Source organism: Carassius carassius, chromosome 40, assembly GCF_963082965.1.
Source record: "Carassius carassius chromosome 40, fCarCar2.1, whole genome shotgun sequence".
NCBI classification, from domain to species: domain Eukaryota; kingdom Metazoa; phylum Chordata; class Actinopteri; order Cypriniformes; family Cyprinidae; genus Carassius; species Carassius carassius.
In genome coordinates, this window is record NC_081794.1 from 22,853,459 (window position 1) to 22,877,403 (window position 23,945).

The following is a 23,945-nucleotide window of genomic DNA, read 5'->3' on the forward strand; positions in this document are numbered from 1 at the left end:
TGAATATAAAGTTTTGCTGTTTACTGTTGTTAAAGTTGCATCTGCCATATTAATACAGAAATGAAGTGACGTGCAGCCACAGCTTTGAAAGTGACTTATCTAGTCAGAGATTAATGCTTATCCAAAATAGGTTTTAACACATGGCTATTCACTTTATCTACTTGCATCAAAAAGGCTGTTCTGCTAGATATCAATGTGACTCATATTGTGATATAACATTAATTCCACCCACTTTAGCTGTAACCTACAGTGGCTTCATATACCCTGAAATAAAGATGCTCATCAGTCAGCATCTGTTATTTAGATTCTGTATATTTTATCTCCGTCCTCTCTAGGCTCTGCTTCACACACAAAATAAACTCCGTTCTCTGGTACCTAATTTCACCTTCAACCTGGGATTCTCTGGCAAGTTCTTTCATACAGGTATGATAAAGTTGATGGTTGTGTGAGATATAGAGATGAAACCATCTCCACCTCCACACGCTCCTTTATCATCTCTTTCTGGTCTTGTTCTTCAGGTACAGATGAGGAAGATGAGGGTGATGACACCCTGCTTCGACACCGGCAGGAGTTCTGGTGGTTCCCGCATATGTGGAGTCACATGCAGCCTCATCTCTTCCACAATGTCAGCGTACTCGCAGAACAGATGAGACTTAATAGACAGTTTGCACAGGTCAGACTGCCCTGATACATGCCAAATAATATGCTGTTCAATTCTCGATTCTGATACATGATTTTGAATGGGTTTTCCATGGCTGTAAAGTAATGTCACTTTCAGGAGCATGGGATCCCCACAGACATGGGTTACGCTGTAGCCCCCCATCACTCAGGTGTGTACCCTGTGCACAGTCAGCTTTACGAGGCCTGGAAGAGCGTTTGGGGCATCAAGGTGACCAGCACAGAAGAGTATCCTCATCTCAGGCCTGCTCGCTATCGCAGAGGCTTCATACACAACGGCATACAGGTGGGAACTCAAGTGCAACTACAGTACCTCCAATTAACCATGTGTCTCATGGGGCATTTACATAAGATGTTTGGGTGCATTCTACTGTCTAGCAGAACACTGGATGCATGCTATTTTTAACTTCATGCTATGTTTATGGTGCAAAATGCTCAAAAACTGTGCGATGCATTGGATGAAGACATCCATGTGAATTCATGTGGCTCAGCAGAGGTGTTTTTAAAGGAGATTCATTTTAAGACGTGTAATGATTGCTGTCTAACAGCTAATGCATGCAGCATGCTGTCAATAATGGGTGGTATTAATGTGTCAGTTATAAACTGTAACAGATCTGCCTTTTGGCTATGCTGACACACCTTAATTCAGAGCAAATATGTTTGGTATCTTTCCCTGCATGGAATATATTTTTAAAAATAACGGTATCACTTTACGTTAAGGTTTTATTTCATCCAAATTAGTTAATTCATTAAGTATCATACACTTTTACAGGATTTCTTGAAAAAGGTTAATGGTTAACATTTTGGAAAAATTAAGATTTTCTTAATTTTTCTTAAGACATCTACAGTAATGTTCACTAAGATTGAATTTATTTGTTTAAAAAAAACAGTAATATTTTGAATAATTGTAATTAAAAGTAACTTTTCTATTTTAATATATTTTTTATTGTGCTTAAAATATATTCATATAATGGCAAAGCTGAATTTTTAGCAGCTGTTACTTCTGCTTTGTCACATGATGAAATCATTCTAATATGATGATTTGCTTCTTAATTATTATTGGTGCTCAATTGTTAACAATGGTTTTTATTATTATCCTCATTGAACAGTTTTTGCTGGATAATATTTTTGTGGAAACCATGCTATTTTTTTTTTTCAGGATTCTTTGGTGTACAGAAAGTTCAATGATTTATCCTTGCATGAAAAAAGTATTAATCTCTATTTAAAAAAAAAAAACAATTCTTTCAAAAACATAAACTAATTCATCTTAATTATTCCAAACTTTTGGCCAGTAATGTATATGCTGATGCATTTTAAGATAACAAATAATATGAATGAACATGAAGTAACAGTGAGTAATATTTATACATTTATTAATCAACCTAGATTAATAGTTTTGTAAAAAATATTTTTTTAGTGCACAATACCGATGCATTAACTAATTTTAACAAATCAAGTCTTAGTGTAAAGTTACTAAAATAGCTTTCAAATTTTCCATGAAACATATTGCCAAGGTTTTGCTCTCATATCTGTTAGTATGATTTGGCTAGTAAGTTGTGTTTGGCTTTGTGTATCAGGTTCTCCCCCGGCAAACCTGTGGGCTTTTCACACATACCATCTTCTACAAAGATTATCCAGGAGGCCCACAGGAGCTGGACAAGAGCATTCGTGGAGGAGAGCTGTTTCTTACAGTGCTGCTCAATCCGGTTAGTGTCCCACCTGCAACAATGCACTAGCCCAGATACAGCCAACACCTAAAATAATGGTGTAATATGACAAACGTTCTTTTTGACCTACTTGTCCCTGTCCTCTCTCATGGGTAGGTAAGTATATTCATGACTCACCTGTCAAACTATGGCAACGACCGGCTGGGCCTGTACACCTTTGAGTCACTGGTGAGGTTTGTGCAGTGCTGGACTCACCTGCGCCTGCAGACACTGCCTCCCGTCCGCCTCGCTCACAAATACTTCCAGATCTTCCCTGATGAGAGAGACCCCTTGTGGCAGGTTTGTGCAATTACATTTACATGCTTATATCTGGGTGAATCCCATAGAGACTGCCAAAGACATAATACGTATTTACCCCAATAATAAAACATATTAAATATTATAATAAAATAATTCTGAATTATTTTGCATAAAACTATCATTGTTCTAAAAATAGGCATTTTTATTAAAAAAATTTATATTCAATAATATTCTCGACAATTGTTTTCAATAAATAAATAACTTTAATTTAGCTAAGGTTTCTTTGTTTTGTATTAAATTATTTAGAATTTTACTAACGAATATTTATCCCCACATTCATTGGTTACCAAAGAATAATTGACAGACTCTTTTACAGTATCTGTGGATCCCCTGTTAAAATTAAAATGCATGTTTTCAAGTTTAGGTAATGAACAGGAAAACTTGTGACAAGTGATTTATATTAGTCTCGTGTTAATTTATGCTCGCATTATGCTTACAAATACTCTCTCTGATAAACAGAACCCGTGTCATGACAAGAGACACAAAGACATCTGGTCCAAAGAGAAGACCTGTGACAGACTGCCCAAGTTTCTAGTGATTGGCCCTCAGAAGACCGGTAACAAAACCTCTGAATATGTTTATATGCATTCTGTTTTGATCATACTATATACTGTATGTATGTGAGGTTGTTTGCAGTAACAGAAGAGTGTGCCCATGTTGTTTGTTCTAATACAGTTTAATAATAAGGCAGGTTTTATGATATAGAACACTTCATTCCACATACAAGTCACAGAACACAGAATATTTCCTAGAAATGTGATTAATATTTGATCAAAACAGCTTGATGCAGTGGTGTCATGCTCTTTTTGCAGGAACCACTGCACTTCACTCGTTTCTTGCCCTTCATCCTGCCATTACGAGCAGCTTCCCCAGCCCCGTCACCTTTGAGGAGGTGCAGTTCTTCAGCGGACCAAACTACAAGCGTGGCATTGACTGGTAACCATGGAAACCCCACCCAGCTCATTTTCTTTGTTTCCCAATCAAATACCAATTTTTGTAAAGCCTTGCTCACATCACACTGACACTGTTTTTTTTTTTTTTTTTTTACATTTTTGGATCATGCTAAATGAAAAAATGTTTTATTTAAATGAGTATATTGTGTCTGTTGCATGATAATTATTAATGCTTAAATTTATGTCACTGGATGAGAAGAGACAAAAGTAATTTCATTTTCAGTCCTGCATGATAGACAGAACAATAGTTGAATAATTTCTGTACATTTTAATTGAAGGACAGAAGGAGCCATTAATGGACCCCCTCCCCCCAAAGCAAGAATGAAGATTTTAAGTCATGTGAAAGTAATATATTAAACCAAAGTAATACACGCAGTCAAACGTGGATTTAATATTAAAATAAAAACTTGCAGTGTGTAAAATAGTGGAAAAATATGTTCAAATACTCTGTCAAAAAACTTTACATAAACACAAGTTTATAAATAAAAGGGGTTTCTTTCTTTTTTTTGCGAAAATTGTTAATTTTGTGTTGCTATTTTGGCATAGTAAAACAACCTCAGATTTAGCAGAAAACATCTGGGTCATATTTGCATGTTCCTCTGTCAGTGGTATAATTCTAACCTTGAAATCAGTATTAGGCATAAAATAATGTCTTTAGAATGATTCATAGTGTACATGTGAAAATCTTCGCCTTACAATGGTTATTGAAAGCAGAAATGCTACAAAATGCACCTCAGATTTTATGAGAGAGTGTGACATGCTAGAGCAAAACAAGCACTGTTTTTAAAAGTTAGCAAGAAACAAGTATTGGATTTCATTCAGCAAATTTTATGCAATGCATTAAAATAAACAAAATAATTCTTAGTGAATTCCTCTCTTAATCTTTTATTGATATTGGATTTGCCTTTTGCATGAGAAGTGTTATGTTAATTCTGTCTGTTTTATCTCAGGTACATGGATTTTTTCCCCGTACCCTCAAACATAAGCACAGACTTCCTGTTTGAGAAGAGCGCAAACTACTTTGACACTGAAGTTGCCCCGAAGAGAGCAGCGGCCCTTTTACCAAGAGCCAAAATCATCTCTATACTCATCAACCCTGCTGACCGCGCGTATTCCTGGTACCAGGTGCGTTTGTGTTATCAGCTGCTTAGTTCACATGAATTTCTACTGGAAATAAAAAATAAAAAAATAACTTGTTTTATAACTTGCAACAGTTTACACTATTGCGTTTTCGTTTTAAAACACATAACTTTTGCTACAGTTACGCCTGTTGTTTACACTACTTGAAACCCTTGAAAACTGAGATTTTTGAAAATGCTGCAGACCTCGTTTTAGTTTGAAAACTCTGCATTTCAGTGTAAACGGACCAAAACGGAGACACTTGAAAACGATGGCATTCCTGCCCACATTCGCTCTGCGTATCCTTGACAACCATGTAAACAATAACATCATGCTCATAGTTGTACCCATAAATATGTATTGGTAGATTACCCATTCGACCGCTCAAAGCACGTAGAAGCATCCTCCATCTAAATAACTGGGCATCTACCTATACATATCTATGGTTGTACCTGCATGAATGGTCATGTGACAATCGTTTTCGGTTGTGTAGTTTCTGAAACAGATTGAAAATGCCAGTGAAGACAAGGATTGTTTTCATTTTAAAACAGTGTACTAGTGTGCACTAGTGTTAACAGGGACTTAAGAAACACAATAGATTTTAAACCATCATGGATCCTGCATGAGCCAATCAACTGCCGTTGAGACAGAGAAATGCTCATGGATAGCATTTTCCAGATATTATTGACTTCCTCTATAGCAACGCATACAATGAAAACTACAACTGTTTAATTTCGCTTCTGTCACTCTCTGCAGCATCAGAGGGCTCATCAGGACCCTGTGGCGCTAAACCACACGTTTCACGAGGTGATCTCTGCAGGGCCATCGTCCCCCGCAGCTCTGCAGTCTCTGCACCGCCGCTGCCTGCAGCCTGGAGCCTTCAGTAGCCATCTGGAGCACTGGTTACACCACTATCAGCCCAGTCAGGTGTGGAAACACACACACACACACACCTATAGCCGACTTCTGGAACTTGTTACACTACTATTAACCTAGATAGGTGTGCACACAAAAGATCTGTCTCTTAAAAGAACTCTTCATCTTTGTCAGCAGCTTTTACATGCTATGATGTAACTTCCTTTCAGTCCTGGATGCTGATTGGTCATCAGTGTTCAAAACATGAATAAATAGACAATATAATATCATCTATGACACACAAGACTGGTTCAGCTGGATACTGGTTTTATCACTGCATGTCACCCACATAAGCTGTTATTTTTTTCACTTAGTTTATCTCCTAGTGAAATTAATAAGTAATGTTTTAATGACAAATTTTACCATATAAAAAAATTATTACACAGTTTCTACCGATAAAATATTTGGCAGAACTTGAAGAATACATGCTATGTTCAAAAGCAGGTTTACTAAGATTTTTTTTTTTTTTAATGTTTTTGCAATAAGTCTCTGATGCTTATTGAGGATGCATTTGTTTGATTAAAAATATAGTAAAAAATTTATTTTGTTCAATGCTTTTGCAATTTAAAATAATGGTTTTAAAAATTACATTTATACCTATGATTGCAAAGCTCTTTTTTTTAAGCAGCCATTATTTTAGTCATCAGTGTCATTTGATCCTACATTTTGAAACAGTTGAGCTGCTTAATATTTTTGAAACACTTTTATTATTATTATTATTATTTAAAAAAACAATAGCATTTTTTTTTTTAACTATAAATATTTTGTTACATTATAAATGTCTTTGCTGTCACTTTAGATCAATCAAATGCATACTTGCTGAATAAAGGTATTAAAAAAACACAGTGACTCCAAACTTTTGAAAAGTAGTGTAAATTTACAAAACGTAAAAATAAATGCATATAGATTAATGAGCTGCGAGGTCTAGCTTTTTAATCCGTTTTAGCTTGTTTTGATGCTTGTTTTGTCATATTTCAAGTTAAGTAATCTTGAAGCCCCCTTGTTAGTTTGCTGAGGCCCCCTAGTGGATCCCAGGACCCTGTTCCTTTTTTTAGTGTATTACTTTAAACAATGTGTTTATACAACTTTGCATTATTTTGAGAAATAATCTAGAATATTCACACACACAAATGTTTGAGCTTCTTAAAGTCTTCAGAGTGCTCGAAGTGAACCTGCACTCATTCAAAATCAACCCATAACAGTCTTGAGCAGTGTGTTGAGCTGCATCATTGTGTGTGACGTGTGTTTTATCCTGCGAACAGCTGCTGATCGTGGATGGTGTGCAGCTGCGCTCCAGTCCTGCTCAGCTGATGGATGGCATTCAGAAGTTCCTCGGAGTCACACCGTACTATAACTACACACAAGCGCTGACGTATGAGCTCTGATTATTATTGCACACCCAGATTCCAGAGCACTTAGTTCCTACAACTAGATTTGCTACAGGACTGATCGTTTTAATCCTGGATTCTATTTGATCACATTTTAATTACAAATATATGTCCTTAAAATTGTATGTGATTTTCTAAAAAACAAAAGCATTTAATTGGATTAGTTAGAAAATGTTCTGAATTTCTTTTTTCAGAGTCTTTGAAAGTCTTATTATCAGAGATTTAACTAGTTCCTGCTCTCTATATTCAAAGGTTTGACGAGAGTAAAGGTTTCTGGTGTCAGAAACTGGAAGCAGGACGTACTCGCTGTCTGGGAAAGAGCAAAGGAAGGAAGTATCCAGAAATGAGCCTGGAGGTACAACTCACTTCTCTACATCAGAGCTCCAGATATGAAGATAAGATGGATATACTGTAACTGAACAAAAATAGACATCGCGTTTCAGTTCTAGCCAGTCAAGTTTATTTCGTTCTGTTTTCCTCTCTATAACTGGCTGCAAGAAAGCTGATGGAACGGAATGTATAAGATCTATTTTTGAGAGTCCGTTTGAATTCAAGTGGGAATAGAGCAAATTAGATTTCAAATACAACTTAATTTCAGTCACCGAGTGCTGATCAGTGTTGCAGCATTTGGTCACATCCTTTTCCCCCTTGTGTTTTCTTTTATGTCCAGCCTAGTGTGTAGATGCTAAAAAAATTGATCATTAATATTCAATCAGTATATTTGTTATTTTAATGCATGTTGTGCATTGTGTACATTGTGTATGTATAGAAGCCCATATCTGCCACATGAGTAAATGTAAATCTTAAATAAAAAGTCAATATTTGTCAATTGTGACGAAAGTCAATTATGACATGAAATTTTGGAACAGGAAAATCTGATCATCTTTTTGACTTTATCTCAGGATTTGACTTGATTCAATTATTACTAAAAATTCTAAAAATTAAAAAAGTATTTGTTTGTTTTTTTAATTTCTCATTATTTCAACCTTTTCTCAGAATTTTTACTATGTAATTTGTCCATGAAATATAAAAGTGATATAAAAGTTAAAAAAATCTCATATTTTGAACAAATGACATTCTCAAACTTCTAAGAAAAAGTTGAAATTTAGATTTGATATTAGTTGATTGGTCAATTTTTTACTTTATAATTTTGACTTGTCAATGTATAATTTTGATATAAAAAGGTTAAATTTATTACTTTTTTACAATAACTGTCATTTTTAAAATTTTGTCTTTAATAATTGACTTGTCTCAAATCTTATAATTGCAACTTTTTTATGAGATGACAAAAGAATGAAGTCATAATTTTGACTTTTTATTTCATAATTATAACTTTTTGTCATTAATTTTTTTTCTAATTTTGACTCATGTCATTATTGATTTTTCTCATCATTTTGAATGTCATAGTTTCTCCTCCATTAATGTATGTGTAACTCCCACTGAATTGTTCCTCTCTCCAGTCGAGGGTGTTCCTGTCGGAGTATTACCGCGAGCAGAACGTGGAGTTACTCAGGATGTTGAAACGTCTGGGTCAGCCTCTGCCCATTTGGCTCAGAGATGAACTGCACAACGCCAGCTGGAGCTGATCAGAACCTGCGTAAGGAGAACCACGGCAGAACCCTGCTCCACACAGGAGACCTCAGGGCCTGTGTGCGGCAGGAGCCAAAAGAGGACTGACCCCTCTCGCCCACCAGACTCCGCACAGGCTCTGATGAAACAGCGGGCCGATCACGCTCTCAGTCTGCATGAAGCCCTCAGAGTCACAGGAGAAGCCCTCAACCTTGTTATGGGAACTTGTAGTGGACATTCATGGAGATATGGAAATGGGAGCGACCCGATTGGACAGCTTTAAAAAGACTTCTAGAGTGGTTAGATATCAGCTGTGAACTGGTTGTTTTGAAATGCAAATACAGTCTTCTAGGAAGAGAGGGAATCACACAGAACCTCTAGGAGCATTCTGTGGAAATACCCATGAAAGGAACGGGACTATGAGAGGACTATTTAAATTTTATTCTCAAAAGTCTTTAACTCTGCTAAGCAGAGAAGTATTTAAATATGTGTCTCATAAATGTATGCCATATTGATGCCTTTCTCAAAAAGTTGCTGTTGAGGTGATTTCTGTTTGATGTCAAAAAACAGCCCAAGAAGCTATCAAGAAGATTTCATATCAAGGTTCATATGTAGCTACTTTTAAAAAAATTGGAAATTTAATTTAATTAACTGGGCAAATGTTTCTTTATTAAAATTATCATTTTTAACATTATTGTTCAAAAATTTGGGGTAGGTAAGATAGATTTTTTTTTTTTTTTTGAAAGAAGCCTCTTATGCTCACCAAGGCTGCATTTATTTGAGCAAAAATACAGTAAAAAAAAATTGTGATTATATAATTGCAACTCTTTTCTATTTATTGTTTTTATTATTGTATATTAAATATTTTATGTTATTTATGTGAAAGCAAGCAGCCATTACTCCAGTCTACAATGTCACTTGATCAAATATGCTCATTTGTTTTTCAAGAAACATTTATTTTCAATGCATCCAACCTTGATGAATTTTTCCTGGATTCTTTAATGATTATAAAGTCCAAAAGAACAGCATTTATGTGAAATACAAATCACCTTTGATTAATTTAATGAATTCTTGCTAAATAAAAGTATTAATTTCCTAAAACTTAAAGCTTACTGACTCCAGACTTTTGAACACTAATGTATGCAATCTGCAGACAATGGCACTGTTCCAAATCCTAGCACACATTTCAAGGTATCATAGCCATTTAAGCAGGAATCATAATTATTCTGTTTTTTAATTGAACTGTGTTTTAACACCAAAACAGCATTGAAATTTATCATTTATGGAAAAGGCAACTTCAAGAATCACAGTGGATTCCAATACCTTTGGAATCTTTAGTGTGGAATTGACACTTATGTTAATCAATCCAAATCACTTCATCATCCACAGTGTTCCACGATAATACTTTTGTAGGCAGTAGACCAGAAGGGAACTATAACTAGGTTTTGGAACAGCCTAATATCAGTGCAGAACCAAAGCAAAACTGTTTTTATACGTGCCAAACTAAATTGCACCTGTAAAACCTTTCTTTCTTTCTTTTTTTTAATGTCCAAAATGACAAGTACATTATACTGTATTGAGTGAATGTGCATTGTGTATGTGTAGCAACAGTTGGATACAGGTACATAAAAATGAATCAACAGTAATGTGATCTCAAGTCATGTCTGGTGTTCAGTTTAAGTACACACATATTGTGGGAAATAAAGGCACAGAATGGAGACAGGCATCTAATTTTTCTCTTCTTCAAAGTGTAGTGAACTAGAGGGGTGAGTATCTTATCTGTGCTACTGCAGTCTACTTTATCAGCTGAGAGGAAGCGTAGAGAGAGAGTTTGATTAATCTCCAGAAACAGAAACAAGAGACTCGCCCTCCATTTGAGAGCTTTGGGGCCCAGCCGCTCGAATGCAGGAAACAAAGCCCTTAAATAAGACTCGCTCAGGTCCACTGGGAGCCACCACAGACAGTACGCTGTGTGCAGGAGGGGAGAGAAGGAAAAATAAATGGTGTGCACTGCCACCGGCAGCCCACCCTCTTCCTGATTAATACATATATAGCCTCTATATATAGGATTTATATATATATAGGATTTATATAGGACCCCCATAAGGCCCATAAAAATGACCTTGGGGGGTCCCCTGGTTTTTCATGAAAACTAAAATAGAAACAATATTCGACATAGCCGTATCTATTTTTTTTTATCAAAGTATTGCGCTGCCGCTCCAATAAAAAGCTTGTTCAAATTAGATGTGCGTCTGAAAGTACGCTGAAGTGCGCCACACGCACTTGTGATTGGCTGACAGAGTGATCCTTCCTCATTATTTTACCTCACGATGACGGTAAGATAATATTTATTTGTTTTATGATTGTTTGGTACACCTAATTTTCTGCTACTGAATTAGTGTTTATCTTAGAATCGGACAGTCACTTTTATTATAATCTCGGTCTGTCAATAGTTGTTTTTTTATCTTATGATGCTAGCTCACTATCGGATTGTTAGTTGTAAATTAGCCATCTAACGTAATTGTGAGAAAAAAGCTAGCATTGCACCCATTCTGAATTAAACAAATAATTTTAAATCTATAACCTTAAGGCCGCGTGTCCACCAAAGCGTTTTCCCTGCAGCTAGCCTATTTTTTCATATGCTCTCAATGGGAGCGCCGCGTTTTTTAAATAAGCTTTGCATTTATGTATTTTTTGTTGGGATAGGACAACACTGGCTGAGACACAACTATTCGAAAATCTGTAATCTGAGGGTGTAAAAAAGTTACGTGACATTCAGCGAAGTATGGTGACCCATACTCGGAATTCGTGCTCTGCTTTTAACCCATCCAAAGTGCACATACACAGAGCAATGAACACACACCCGGAGCACTGGGCAGCAGTTGGGGGTTCGGCACCGAAGTCGTGATATTGAAGGTGGAGAGAGAATTGTACATGCACTCCCCCCACCTACAATTCCTGCCAGCCCGAACCTCGAACCCACAACCTTTCGATTGCGAGACCGACTCTCTAACCATTAGGCCACGACTTCCCCCAACTACAGAACACGCTCAAAACAGACCCGGAAGAGAAGACAATTCTGAATAAAGTCGTAGTTTTTGTTATTTTTGGAACAAAATGTATTTTCGATGCTTCAACAAATTCTAACTGACCCTCTGATGTCACATCGACTACTTTGCTGATGTTTTTCTTACCTTTCTGGACATGGACAGTATACCGTTCACACAGCTTCAATGGAGGGACTGAGAGCTCTCGGACTAAATCTAAAATATCTTAAAATATGTTCCAAAGATAAACGGAGGTCTTACGGGTTTGGAACGACATGAGGGTGAGTTATTAATTACATAATTTTCCTTTAAAGTTTGAGCATATTGTTTGCAAACTGCAATTGATTAATTAATTAAAACAAAGTAACAGTTAGTTGATATACTGTGTTGTTTTTGTTGTTTAGTAGCAGTAATATGCAGTTATTAGCCGTGTTCATGAGACCCCCTTGAAATGACCAGGACCAATAGCAAAGGGAAGGATATTTTATGGCTTTTTCAAACAGAAAGCCCAGGTCTAATTCACAGTACATTAAATATGGACATGTATAGTACATTTCATGGTTATTGGTTCATTAAGCACAGGTCATACACTGAAGGCAACTACCAGAACACTTAAAGCTGCAGTTCGTAACTTTTGACGCTCTAGCGGTTAATAAACAGAACTGCTTGCGTCTTGCAGAAGAACATTGTAGCCGGAGCTACTTCTCTCTGTTTATGTCTATGAAGAATCACAAAGGTACCGGGTTACTCCGCCGCGGTACCCCTGAAGCAATCTAAAATAGTCTGAATATAAACACTTATTATAGGTGTACCCTAGTGATTCAGGACAGGCTAAAAACACGGTTTGGAAAATGGATTCATGGTGTACTCGCTTATTATATACATTTTGTATACTTTGAACAAAAAAAAGTTACGGACCGCAGCTCTGATTGGTTGTTTCTTTACCGGGAGGGGTAAGAAACAACCAATCAGAGCTGCGGTCCGTAACTTTTTTTTGACTATTTTAGATTGCTTCAGGGGTACCGCGGCGGAGTAACCCAGTACCTTTGTGATTCTTCATAGACATAAACAGAGGGAAGTAGCTCCGGCTACAATGTACTTTCGCAACACGCAAGCAGTTCTGTTTATTAACCGCTAGAGCGTCAAAAGTTACCGACTGCAGCTTTAATAAAGAATGGGCTCCCATGAGACACTAATGTGGTTTCAAAACTATATTATTGCTAACTTTTCTTACATTAACCAGCATTACATTACAGCATTTGAGGCTCGTTCAGAAGTTCTTTAGCTAACGTTAGCGATGCTGTTTTTTACTCTGCACAGCCATCTATCTACGTGGATCAGCATGATCGTCTCAGTTTGATCAAAATTGCACCAATTTAGAGTGCTCCACAAAGTAATTTAATTGCCTGATGTCCGAATTTTAAATGATATCATGACTGACAACCATTTATCTAATAACATCTGCAAATTTTTCAAATAAAGTTATTTAAAAAAAAAAAAGTTTCATAACATGGTTAACATATTTTAGCCTTTAAATTAAGGTTAAATCTAAATTATAATTGATTTATAAATGATCATATGTATTTATCTGCTCCATAAATAATTCTAGATAGCCTACTACATCTAAATATAAAATTTCCAGACTAAGCTTGTTTTTCATCAGCTGGTCAAAATTTACAGCAGGGCATTCAAATTCAGTTAATTTTTTAGCCAGAAAAAAAAAACCGCACACAGGCTAAATCTAACTGTAACTGTCTGTAAATCCACTCTCTTACACTAGGTGGCGCTTATGGAACAGCAGAATTACAGCTGTTCGCTGTAACCTCCATGGACAAAGCAGCACTGCGATTAAGAACTTTACATATTTTAAAAACATGAAGTATTAAAATAACTATTCTGTTTTCTACAACATGCTTTACTCTTATTCATACTTTATGAATCTAAACATCTTATTTTCCAATCTCACAAAATGAGATTTTATGATCTTAGATTTTGTTTGGGCACAGTACCAACCATATGTTTCCAATTAGATGAAATTAAATGTACTATTTGTTTCCACAGCAGTCATTTTTTAACCAGGAGTACAAAGATGACTTTCTTTTTTTTCTTTTTATCAGGACCATTTAACCTTTTAAATCAGATCTGTGGAATTTTTTCTGTTAACACAGCAATTGCCAACACCTTTACCAAATGTTGTACCATTCCACATTCCACATTTCCTGTGAATGAAATTACAAAAGAGGTTGCATTTTCCACTGTAATAATGCGCACAGATTAATCTTTCACAATAAGATCAGTGATCATTTTACATTTGCACAAAGAAAACCCAGAATCAGTCGCAGAAATGCTCTTTTTATTAAATACTTTCCAGATCAAGTTTCAATAATAACAAAGCTATGATGAAGACCTACTAACATTCAGACAAACACTTGATAGTTGTCATTTCATGGTTTATTAAATGTATGATCATGCAAAAATCCAGCATCCATGTTTAAACTCCAAGTATATACGAAGCCCAATAGTATACCATTACAATGCAATAGATTTACTTAGAATGAGGGGAGCATACCAAGCAGAGGCTTTTGTTTTAAATATATATATATATAATTTTTTTTTCTTTTTCTATTTTCTTTTTTATGGTACATCACTTATAATTCCAAATGGAGTGATTTTCATGTCGAGATGCAAATACTTTGAGATTTTCTTTCCCCCTTTTTTTATTAAGTAAACACAGTGGAAAAAAAAATATTTACCAAGAAAAGTATACATGCATATTCGCCAGTTTATTTAAACTGCGAGTTTGATTTCTCCTGTCATTGGACGGGTGGGCCAGAAGACTCATACTCGCCGTCTGGCCCAGGATTCAGACCCAGCTTTCAGGGGTTGAATATTTATTTTGCTAAATCTAAATCTACCAGCTAGTGACTCCTCATTGCCATCTTTTCGTTTTCATGGAGCTGATGATGTCAATCATGTAAAAGGATGCATTTAAGTAAAAATAAAAATAATAAAAAGTGTAATCTAGTTTGGCCAGGCAAGGCAGCAGTTCCCCATAGCACAAAGGAAAAAGAAAACAGCGATAAAAAAACGCAACAAGCACGAGACGCAAAACGGACATGAAAACAGCATCGTCACATATAACCTGACAGCATCACTACCATTGTTGTAAAGGAGATAAACACACGTGCGGAGGTTTAGTCCTGATATGTCCACGGTGAAGATGTGCCAACACTACATGTATTAACAGACCCATACAAAAGACTGATGTGTTTCAAGCATTCGTGCAACTAGCCTACAGATGAATTTAAGAGATTATTCACTCGTGACAATCAAACCCTTACTTCTAAGTAACATTAAAACTGAGTTTAAATAGTCAGTGCCATAAAACCTGCGTATTATAGTTGGTGGTGAATCTAACAAACCACTGTGACTTGTAATCGTACAAACATTAAAACCGTGATTTTAAACAACAGAACTACGGCAACTGGATGTGTTTGGATTTCCCCCAAGCACTCCTTGTGATCGGACTAACTAAACGACATGTATTTACAGAGCAAGTTCACCCCCGTCACCGACATGAACCACGACTACGACAACACTGAGGACAGGGTAAGTTAGACACGTCCAACGTTACTAAAACAACTGAGTACTTTAACAATGCAGCTGCGTGGGTGTAAGAAAGAGTTCATCCCAACATACCAGGCTACTGAAGCTATTTTCACTATGATGTAGTTTGTAAAAATGACTAGATTTAGTCACTGTGTTTGAAAACGGAGTGAAGTTCATGTCTATCACAGTACGTCCTGCAGTGGTTTGTCTATGTCGCTAACTTGTCCTAACAAACAGTAAGAGCTAATCTACTGGTCGGTGTTCAGTTGTGTGCTGTTCACTTGGGCTTTCCTTATATTAGGCTAAATCTAAATGAGGGATACAATTTATACAAATTCCGATCACACCCACACAAAAGCGTGGTCAGGTACGACAACTTCCTTTAAACCTGGATGGTGAGAGTTTACGTCTCCTTTAAATATCTCTGTATATCTTAACGTGTTTATTTAGATTAACTTAAAAAATAAAATAGCCTTAAAAATTCCAACTGAACACAAAATACTCGTGTTATGTCAGTACAAGAAAAAACAAAACAAATGAAAAAGGAAGAGTTCCACATTAACACAAGAGATTACTAAAACCTGGGCCGCACAAACTTTCTCTTAGACCCGGGTTACATTAAAAGCCAACACCAAACAGCAACACTCCTTAAAAAGACTAAAAACTACACTTTGGTTCTTTTTTTGATATGAAGAACTTATGAACATTTCACTGCCTTGCTCTTGGATTAGTCAACCCCTTCCCATAATTCAATTTTGTGTCCAAAAATTTGCAAAGTATACAAGGACGACTGATGACAAACCTGTAAACTTTAGAATTCTTTGGGCACAAGTCTATTTTGTGATTTTTTGAAGCCCCCCACCCTCCCAACTCCCGCCTTGGTTTACCTACATAAATGCTTTTCAAACTTGATTGTAGTTTCTGGTTCAGCTAAGTGATTTGTACAATATACAGCATATTTATGAATTCATAGATCGGAATTTACAACACCTTCTGAACATCTTTAACGGGCAAAAGAAGATGGTTCTGTGGGAAAAGGACAAAACAGCACCCCAATGTGGGCGTCAGATACATGCACCGTCCCTTGGGCGGGGCCACAGCCGCGGCCAGCTCCCGTTGGTCAAAGATTGGACAGGATAAGTGGTGTTGACAGTTGAACTGGATGTTGTCAGAGTTCCTCACTAGTGTGTCTGTAACTTTAAGAGCTGTCATCCAGCTGGCCTTCACGTGCCCGTCCAGCCACAAAGAAGAAACATTCCCATAATCTTGAGAATCCAGGTAAGCTGGAAAAAATTGCGCAAAAATAACATTTCTGTGAATGGACATGTGCAACGTCAGTCTTACTGCATACAGTCATCACAAATTGGTTTTCCACCCTTAGCTGGTTACATTTCTATGAAGACTATTCATGGTTTAATGTTTAGTAACATTACCGAAATTTCTGCAAAATTTTGCAGGCAAAAAAGTGATTTATCTAAATAGTTATACATGAAGCCCAGCTCACATAAAAGTCACTTTCAAACCAATCAGCTTTCTGTTTGTCAACGCAGCAAATGTGATCAAACTACAAAAAAAGTTTAAAAATAAAGTTGCAATTGATATAACGATATATTAAGTCACAAAATTAAGTCGTGATTAAAACGCATCAAATGCCAGTTTAGGATATAACGCAACAGAAGTTTTTTTTTTTTTTTTTACTGTGAGGTAGATACAGTCATAAATACATTAAGGAACTAAAGATATTAAATGACAGAAAAACGTAGGCGTGCAAATGGAGTTTTTACCCGTCCTGTGCGGTTCACTGTAAGGGGGCGGCTGGAGCCCCTGAGCAGTGGAAGTGTACGTTAAGCCACTTGGCATCACGGCGGTGCCACACACGCGTCTCCTCCGACTGGCAGCTACGTGGGCGGCCCTGGCTGTCGATGTACTGTGTCAGCCGGATATACGCAATGCAGGCAGCATCCTCCCCGATGAGATGAACATGAGGATTGAGGATAGTGGTGTGCACAGGCTTGTTGTTCTTACTCAACACTGAAAAAGTCAAACACATGGACTGCATCTGAATACAGATATACATATGGTCAAAGTTTGTATCTTCTATGAATATTTATAATATCTGTAAGGTAAAACAACTATACGCATAGTTAAACATGACTCACAGTGCTCAAAGTAGAACTTGTGGAAGTCCATGCCCTCGACCAGGTTTCCCAGAGCTTCAGGCTCAAAAGAGGTCAGACAAGGATCACAGATTCTTCTGTGGTACACAAAAATATGAAAACAGTGTTCACATAACAAAAGATAATCATATAGCATAAAAAATAAAAGTGATATATAAGAGTGAACATATATGAGCGGATATCGCCATTTCAGGGCTTTATACAATATTCTCTCTCGTTTCACTGACTATGGGTCAGACTGGAACTTCAGTTTGTTGAGGACTGTTTGTTGATTTGAATACAAACTACACTCAAAGCCTTAAATATTCACAGAATGACCTACAGGTTTTTTAGTGTCTTTATTACAAACAAGCTGAAGCAAGTGCAGGTGGGCTGTACTTACGTGTATGCTTCAAAGTCTCCATTGTTGACAGCCTCGATCAACTGCTCCGTGATCTTTATTATCTCCTGCTTACGAGCTACTCGAACAAGACGTGGGAAAGATGAGGGATGATAGAGGGAGAGGAAATGAAATGATAAAAAATGAAAAGCAAAGTTAATAAGCATAACATGCACTGCTTACAGAGCAGATACCTGTGAGAATGTCATATCAAAGCCTACTGACACCAACAGGAAAAGTGCCAAAAAATGATAAATGTATCATTCTGTGAAACAGACCATAAACCAGAACAAAAATAAAAAGTGCTGATGATGCCAGTTCTGGTCACATGACCCTTTATTAGCTGTGAGTTTTGATGCATTCACAGCATTCCGTATTTACTTCAATTACTAGCTTACAGGTATTACTTTCTACTCTGAGGCATTCATTATGCATTTCTATGACACTAATAATGCCAAGAGGAATGTGTGTAATTATAAAGAAATAAAAAATCATTATTAATCAACTTTAAAGTTATTTAGCAGGACATTAGTCATTATTATTCAACTCTCCTAACTACAATAAATTGTATTGTATGCATTTCCTTTACTAGTCCTCCATTATTAAGATATTAGGCAATGGCTGCAATTATTGAACAGAAATTTTAAGGAAAGAACTACTTGACTATATTTTACTGCTAAATCTTCTGCCATTTTCTGCATTGACATTACAGTGGTGAGGTGCTAAAATGTTTATATGAATAGGCCTTTGTAAGTGTGTGTGTAAATATGAATTTGGATTAACGTCCTCCATTACAAATCAACTAAAAATCAACCCGACAGTCAAAGTCACAACCTTGACTAACACAATATCAACTGCCCACTGTGACGTTCTGTTAGTATGAAGAATTTGATTTCCTGTTGACATCCTCTGTGTGTGTGTCCTGGTCTACCCCACACACTTACACTGAGCTGCGGACAAACTCGCCGTGATACCACCAACCCCGTGGACTGAGGCACAGGGGCCAGAATGAGTGTGCTCTAACTCTGGACATGAGGCATGCTCTGAACTGTTCCATGCCAAGCGTTTAACGTCATGCACGGGGACGGCTGCAACACACAATGCAGCACACGCAACACAGGTGATGATGCATGCAGAAAGACAGAGGAACGCATGAACACACCGAGTATGAAGAACAACATCAGAACCCGAAATGCAAACTCAACCTCATGTTCCAAACCTCCAAAGAAGACAGAAGGAGAATATTTATGCAGCTCTTTTTCATACTATGAAATTACATGATGGATGTTGGAGCTCCAAAATGTATCATAGAAGTGGTTTATATGACTTACAACGTATATATTTAACAGCCTTTTAAATTTTTTTTGCAGCCTTACAGTCACTTTTTTAATGAAAATGAGCAGCGTGAACATTCGGCTAAATTTCTCCTTAAGTATTCATATGGGTTTAGAACAACATGATAGAACTGACGTTTTTGGATAAACGATTCAACAATATAGTCCTTTTGTTGTACTTCATAAACAGTGTTACCATGTACATAAAGAGACTAAATGAAAAAGAATGGAAAAGATAAAGAAAAGATTAGCAAAGAAATCTGATGTTCAAATCAAGTCAAAATCCCAAAGACAATGAATTTATCAATGTATGAAGTAGGGAACAGGAGGAAATTGTGAAAGACAGATGTTGAATGAAAAGAGAGCAGGTGTGGATGAGGTCCTATATTAGCATTTTCTGGCTTGGAAACAGAATCAAGCCAAATTTTTTCTTATACCATCGCTATGTTATTTTCTCCATTATTCATGGCTATGGTCAGCCAATTAACAAAAGCCCCATTTGTGTCAGTTCCAACTGTAAGCTAAAAATAAGTGTTAAGTTAGAATAAGTGTGCTTTTCAGCAACTTTATAAACATCCCATTTGCTGACATTATTTTGTATTATGCATATGCTGTATTTGTGTTAAATCTATTTTATTTAGGTTTTTAAAACCTCTAAAACTATTATTTAAAAAGCACCATAAAAATGGGTGATTTCATTTAAGTCTCTATTGCAAAGTGTTCTATTTTCAATGTATCGAATTTATTCTTGTAGTGGCAATTACTGACCATTACTCCAGTCTTCAGTGTGACATGATCCTTCATACATTTTATATCCTTCTAATATTTTGATTTGATGCTCAGCAAAAAATTTCTTCATGCTGACAATAGTTGTGCAACTTGTGGTAATATTGTCTCTGGATTTATGAATATGAAGTTCAAAAGAACAGCATTTAATTGAAATGGAAATCTTTTGTAACAATGTACAAGTCTTGAATTTAATGCTCCTTGCTGATTAAGTTTTTATGTATTAATAAATTAATTTGAAGAAATTATATTATCTTACGGACCCCAAACTTTACGGTAGTATATGTAAATGGTTTTGGTCATATTAAAAACCCAGTTAAAGAAATAGAATACAACTCATTAGAATTAAAACAAGAATTATAATTCAACAGAATTACAACAAGCAATACATCAGAAACTGTATGGAGTATTGTTAACCAGCAAGGTATCAAGCTTTGATTTGGGATATTAAAATGTGTGCATGTGCAAAAAAAGCATATTAATTACAACTTCTGAAAGAGGAAGGTTCGAGACTTCAGTCACAATTGGGAAGAGGAGGATGTAGGAAAAATCAGCAGCAGAACATCTTAAAGTTCAATCTAGTTACTAAAGGGCCATTTTACAACATAATAGACCTGGAAAGGGTATAGTTGAGGAGCATGCATAAGGGGATGAATACATCTGTGAGAAGAAAACACAGTACTGTTCTACATGGAAAGCAAGTGACCCTTATGATAGTATGCTAAAGGGCAGAAAGGCTGGAGTTGTGGGGGGACAAAAAGGTCTCGACTTGAAGGTTTGAGGAGGGAGGTGCCCAGGGGGTACGAGAGGATCTTGACTTACTGGCAGGAGAGCCCTGTGGCGAAGCCACCAGAGCGGGCAGCTCTTCCCCGGCACTGCACTGACTCATCACGGCACTGTCACTGCTCGTTCCCTGCGCACTCTCGGCTGGCACAGCCCCAAAAACCACACGCCACCAGAAGGAAAAACACACACATCTCTCATGTCCTTCACCAGCCGAAACACACTAACAAACACCACACCAAAACTGGCACTTCATCATGACTAAATAACTTAACGGGCACGAAGATGCTGGATGGGATGCGTTTAGATGATTTGTTCTCAATAAAAGAAGCACTGTGTTTATGGGAGCAGGACTACAGGTGATGATCCTGGATTTTCCAGTGGCGTTATGAGAGATGGCGTGACTCTGGTCTGTATCTATGGGTGTGGTGAAGCAGAGTCGTGTTTGCAGTGCTTGGACAACATCGCGCTCAGATTTTTTTCCTCCAGGCTCTATGCCAATTTCCTGTCCTCATCACCTAACCGCAGACGTGACTGAGCTAATGATAAGCCTCTATTGTCCGTCCAGGCCCAGAGTGAATAAGGAGAGGAAATGAATTCGAGCCTGGCCCTTTTCGTGACAGAAAACTGTATCGGCGAGAGTCCTTCGGGAAGAACACGCCTGTTTACAACATGCTAATAAATTTACAAGACACAACACATCAACAAACATCAAAATAAGTGCGGAGAAAAACACAGGACACACACACAAACACGCACAAAATCTACAAGGAAACCTACTGAGACACCGACGGTTTTACCACAGATGTGTGCATACAGTATCAATTCATCTGAACTTGGCTTATTTGTGTGTCATGGACAAACTGTGTGAGTGAGATGCTATTCAGATGGGACCAGTTTTCCCTGAGGACATCGAATACGATTTTATACTAAATTTATTTCGGTTTGAATTGATCATGTCTCTGTTTGTCTATCTTGAAATTCAAAGAAATCTAATCCCATCCCAACAGGAATGTTTGAGAATACACTCATTTCTTTGAGTGTTTGCCCTCATATACTTTGTTAAATACTGTAAACTCTAAATCTCTCTGGTGCACCTTCGCTATCTCTAAGCTAGCAATTTAGCTGGAAACAAAGGGTTGTGCCATCATGCATGTTAAACATGTAAATCACAATCCATCTAACCCCGTCTCAATGCCCTCTACCATAATTCCCCTCCTGTCCGTCTGGCAATGTGCATACATGGCCGTGTCTTCAAATCACAAAGCCTCGGGTGTCACTGCAGCCTCAGGGATTTAATTTCAAACAGATACTGACTGACGTGACATGTATTTTGTTTGATCAAAGGCTTTTTGGTGTGTTTCGGTACTGTGATTGGACAGGAGAGGGATTACTCTTCTGACACGAGCACTGGGAGCTGCAACACCACAGTGCTGGAGGCATGCAGAGAAGAGGAGAGAAGATCTGTGTACCTTTCCTACCTTTCATATCCTCTTCCTCGTTGGTGTTACAGCTCTCTGTGGAGCCCTGGGGACAGAAATAGAGACAGACAAAGAACATACAAGACATGAGACGTGAAAGAAAAGTAATAGCAGCATTAGGTTATGGTATCAATAATATTTCTAGAGTTAGGACCCTCATGATTCAACATGTTTTGGATTCTAAGAATGATTCTTGATAATCTTAAGTTAAACATTCATTTTTCATAATGTGTTACATTAATATAAATTGAGTTATTATAATAATTATAACATTAATATCTTGCAACAGTGAAGGCTCACAAATCTTTTGCAAGTTTTATAATAATTATTATTAGCAGGATTATTATTATGAACTAAAACCAAAACCACAAAAAAGTTTCTTGAAATAAGTGTACTGAAATTGAAAAAATCCGAAAATTGAAACCAGATAAAATATATATAAAAAACAATAAAAAACTTAAATGAATTTAAAGTAAAAAAATTACAAAAACAATTACTCTAACAACTATAAAAAATTTAATAAAAAATATGAATAAAACTATAATAGTATGTTAATAAAACTAAAATTTAATTAAATTTGAATCCAGTAAGGACCATTTTATTTGATCAGTCAAGATTCATTTAGAAAAACAGTGCAAAAGTGCAGTTTGTGAATCGATTCTCCATCCGGCTTCCAAATGCTCTTGAAAAATGTACCTTGGGTCCATCGACAGGGTTGTGCACAACTGTAGTTTGTGGCTCCTGTAAAATGTAACAAGATTTTACATCATGATTAAAGCAGTAAGACTCGTCCACAACAATCTGGTTAAACACAACATCCTGCAGTAATACACACATACACACACATTTAAAGCTGCTGTGACTGTCTTGGGTAAGACACAAATGGAGGATTTTGAGATCAAATAAAGAAATAATGATCTAAATAAATCTAAATTACTTAAAGAGAAAATGGACACAAGATTGGGGGTTCATGGTGAGCTTGAAGAACAAACCGACCACACACATACATTTATACAAATAATAAATGGCATGCGTCATGATGATTTAAAGATGCAGTTTCTCAAATTCAACTGAAATTCTGATGAAACCACAGGAATGGAGGACCACCTTGATGTCAAGCAATTTCTGGATTATATGCACTATATTTTTCCTCAGATTAACTTCCAGTTATTCTCACGAATGTTGTGACCCAACTGAACCCTCAAAAAAGCAGTGTAAATTTCGTTAACCAAGACGAAAAATATTTGTTAACGAAAAAAAGTTCTGTGACTAAGACGAGACGTTGACAAGCTAAAAATAATATCTGATGACGAAATTTATGCAGCGTCTTCGTTAACTAGACGAGAGTGGACTATAATGTTATTTGAGGACTACTGAACATTCAAAATGCATCCTACAGGCTATTGTCCTTCAAAATGTGCGTCCCTGTCATTGGATTGCAATCGGATAAGGGCCGATATCTAGTCAGCAGGTGAGCGTGATTTCACCAAGTGCAACATGTTCCTGGAGCAACATCCTTGATCCTGGAACAACATTCCAATCAAACAATGAGAACTGAGATATAACTTTTCTGGAAATATCTATTTTAGGCTTGCAATCAGGGTTAGGTGCTTCTACACTCTTGTTAATCAGCTATCATTTCCCACTGATTTTAGGAATATAGTATTGGTAAGGATAGGTTTAGGGGTAGGGATTGGGTT

General features: G+C 36.8%; 2 protein-coding genes across 17 annotated transcripts in view; one reads left to right on the forward strand and one right to left on the reverse strand.

Annotated features, from left to right (window-relative positions):
- Nucleotides 1-10,367, forward strand: part of ndst2b (N-deacetylase/N-sulfotransferase (heparan glucosaminyl) 2b) — a 75,256-nt gene extending 64,889 nt beyond the window's left edge. For both annotated transcript variants that reach the window (XM_059532675.1, XM_059532676.1), the window contains exons 3-14: nt 336-423; nt 519-673; nt 779-964; nt 2,256-2,384; nt 2,502-2,684; nt 3,165-3,261; nt 3,518-3,641; nt 4,609-4,783; nt 5,534-5,704; nt 6,955-7,064; nt 7,333-7,435; nt 8,541-10,367. In XM_059532675.1, the coding sequence (XP_059388658.1) occupies nt 336-423; nt 519-673; nt 779-964; nt 2,256-2,384; nt 2,502-2,684; nt 3,165-3,261; nt 3,518-3,641; nt 4,609-4,783; nt 5,534-5,704; nt 6,955-7,064; nt 7,333-7,435; nt 8,541-8,666 (1,647 nt within the window). In that variant the 3' untranslated portion in view covers nt 8,667-10,367. The remainder of the gene's footprint in view (nt 1-335; nt 424-518; nt 674-778; nt 965-2,255; nt 2,385-2,501; nt 2,685-3,164; nt 3,262-3,517; nt 3,642-4,608; nt 4,784-5,533; nt 5,705-6,954; nt 7,065-7,332; nt 7,436-8,540) is intronic.
- A 5,359-nt stretch (nt 10,368-15,726) lies between these two features.
- LOC132122428 (calcium/calmodulin-dependent protein kinase type II subunit gamma-like) overlaps nt 15,727-23,945 on the reverse strand; it is a 75,673-nt gene continuing 67,454 nt past the window's right edge. For 4 of the 15 annotated variants that reach the window (XM_059532681.1, XM_059532684.1, XM_059532678.1 and 1 more), the window contains 8 exons: nt 22,942-22,986; nt 22,237-22,291; nt 20,804-20,908; nt 18,806-18,949; nt 17,865-17,940; nt 17,465-17,559; nt 17,090-17,336; nt 15,727-16,588 (listed from right to left, as the gene is read on the reverse strand). In XM_059532681.1, the coding sequence (XP_059388664.1) occupies nt 17,104-17,336; nt 17,465-17,559; nt 17,865-17,940; nt 18,806-18,949; nt 20,804-20,908; nt 22,237-22,291; nt 22,942-22,986 (753 nt within the window). In that variant the 3' untranslated portion in view covers nt 15,727-16,588; nt 17,090-17,103. The remainder of the gene's footprint in view (nt 16,589-17,089; nt 17,337-17,464; nt 17,560-17,864; nt 17,941-18,805; nt 18,950-20,803; nt 20,909-22,236; nt 22,292-22,941; nt 22,987-23,945) is intronic. The other 11 variants (XM_059532692.1, XM_059532689.1, XM_059532693.1 and 8 more) reach the window with 5 other exon arrangements.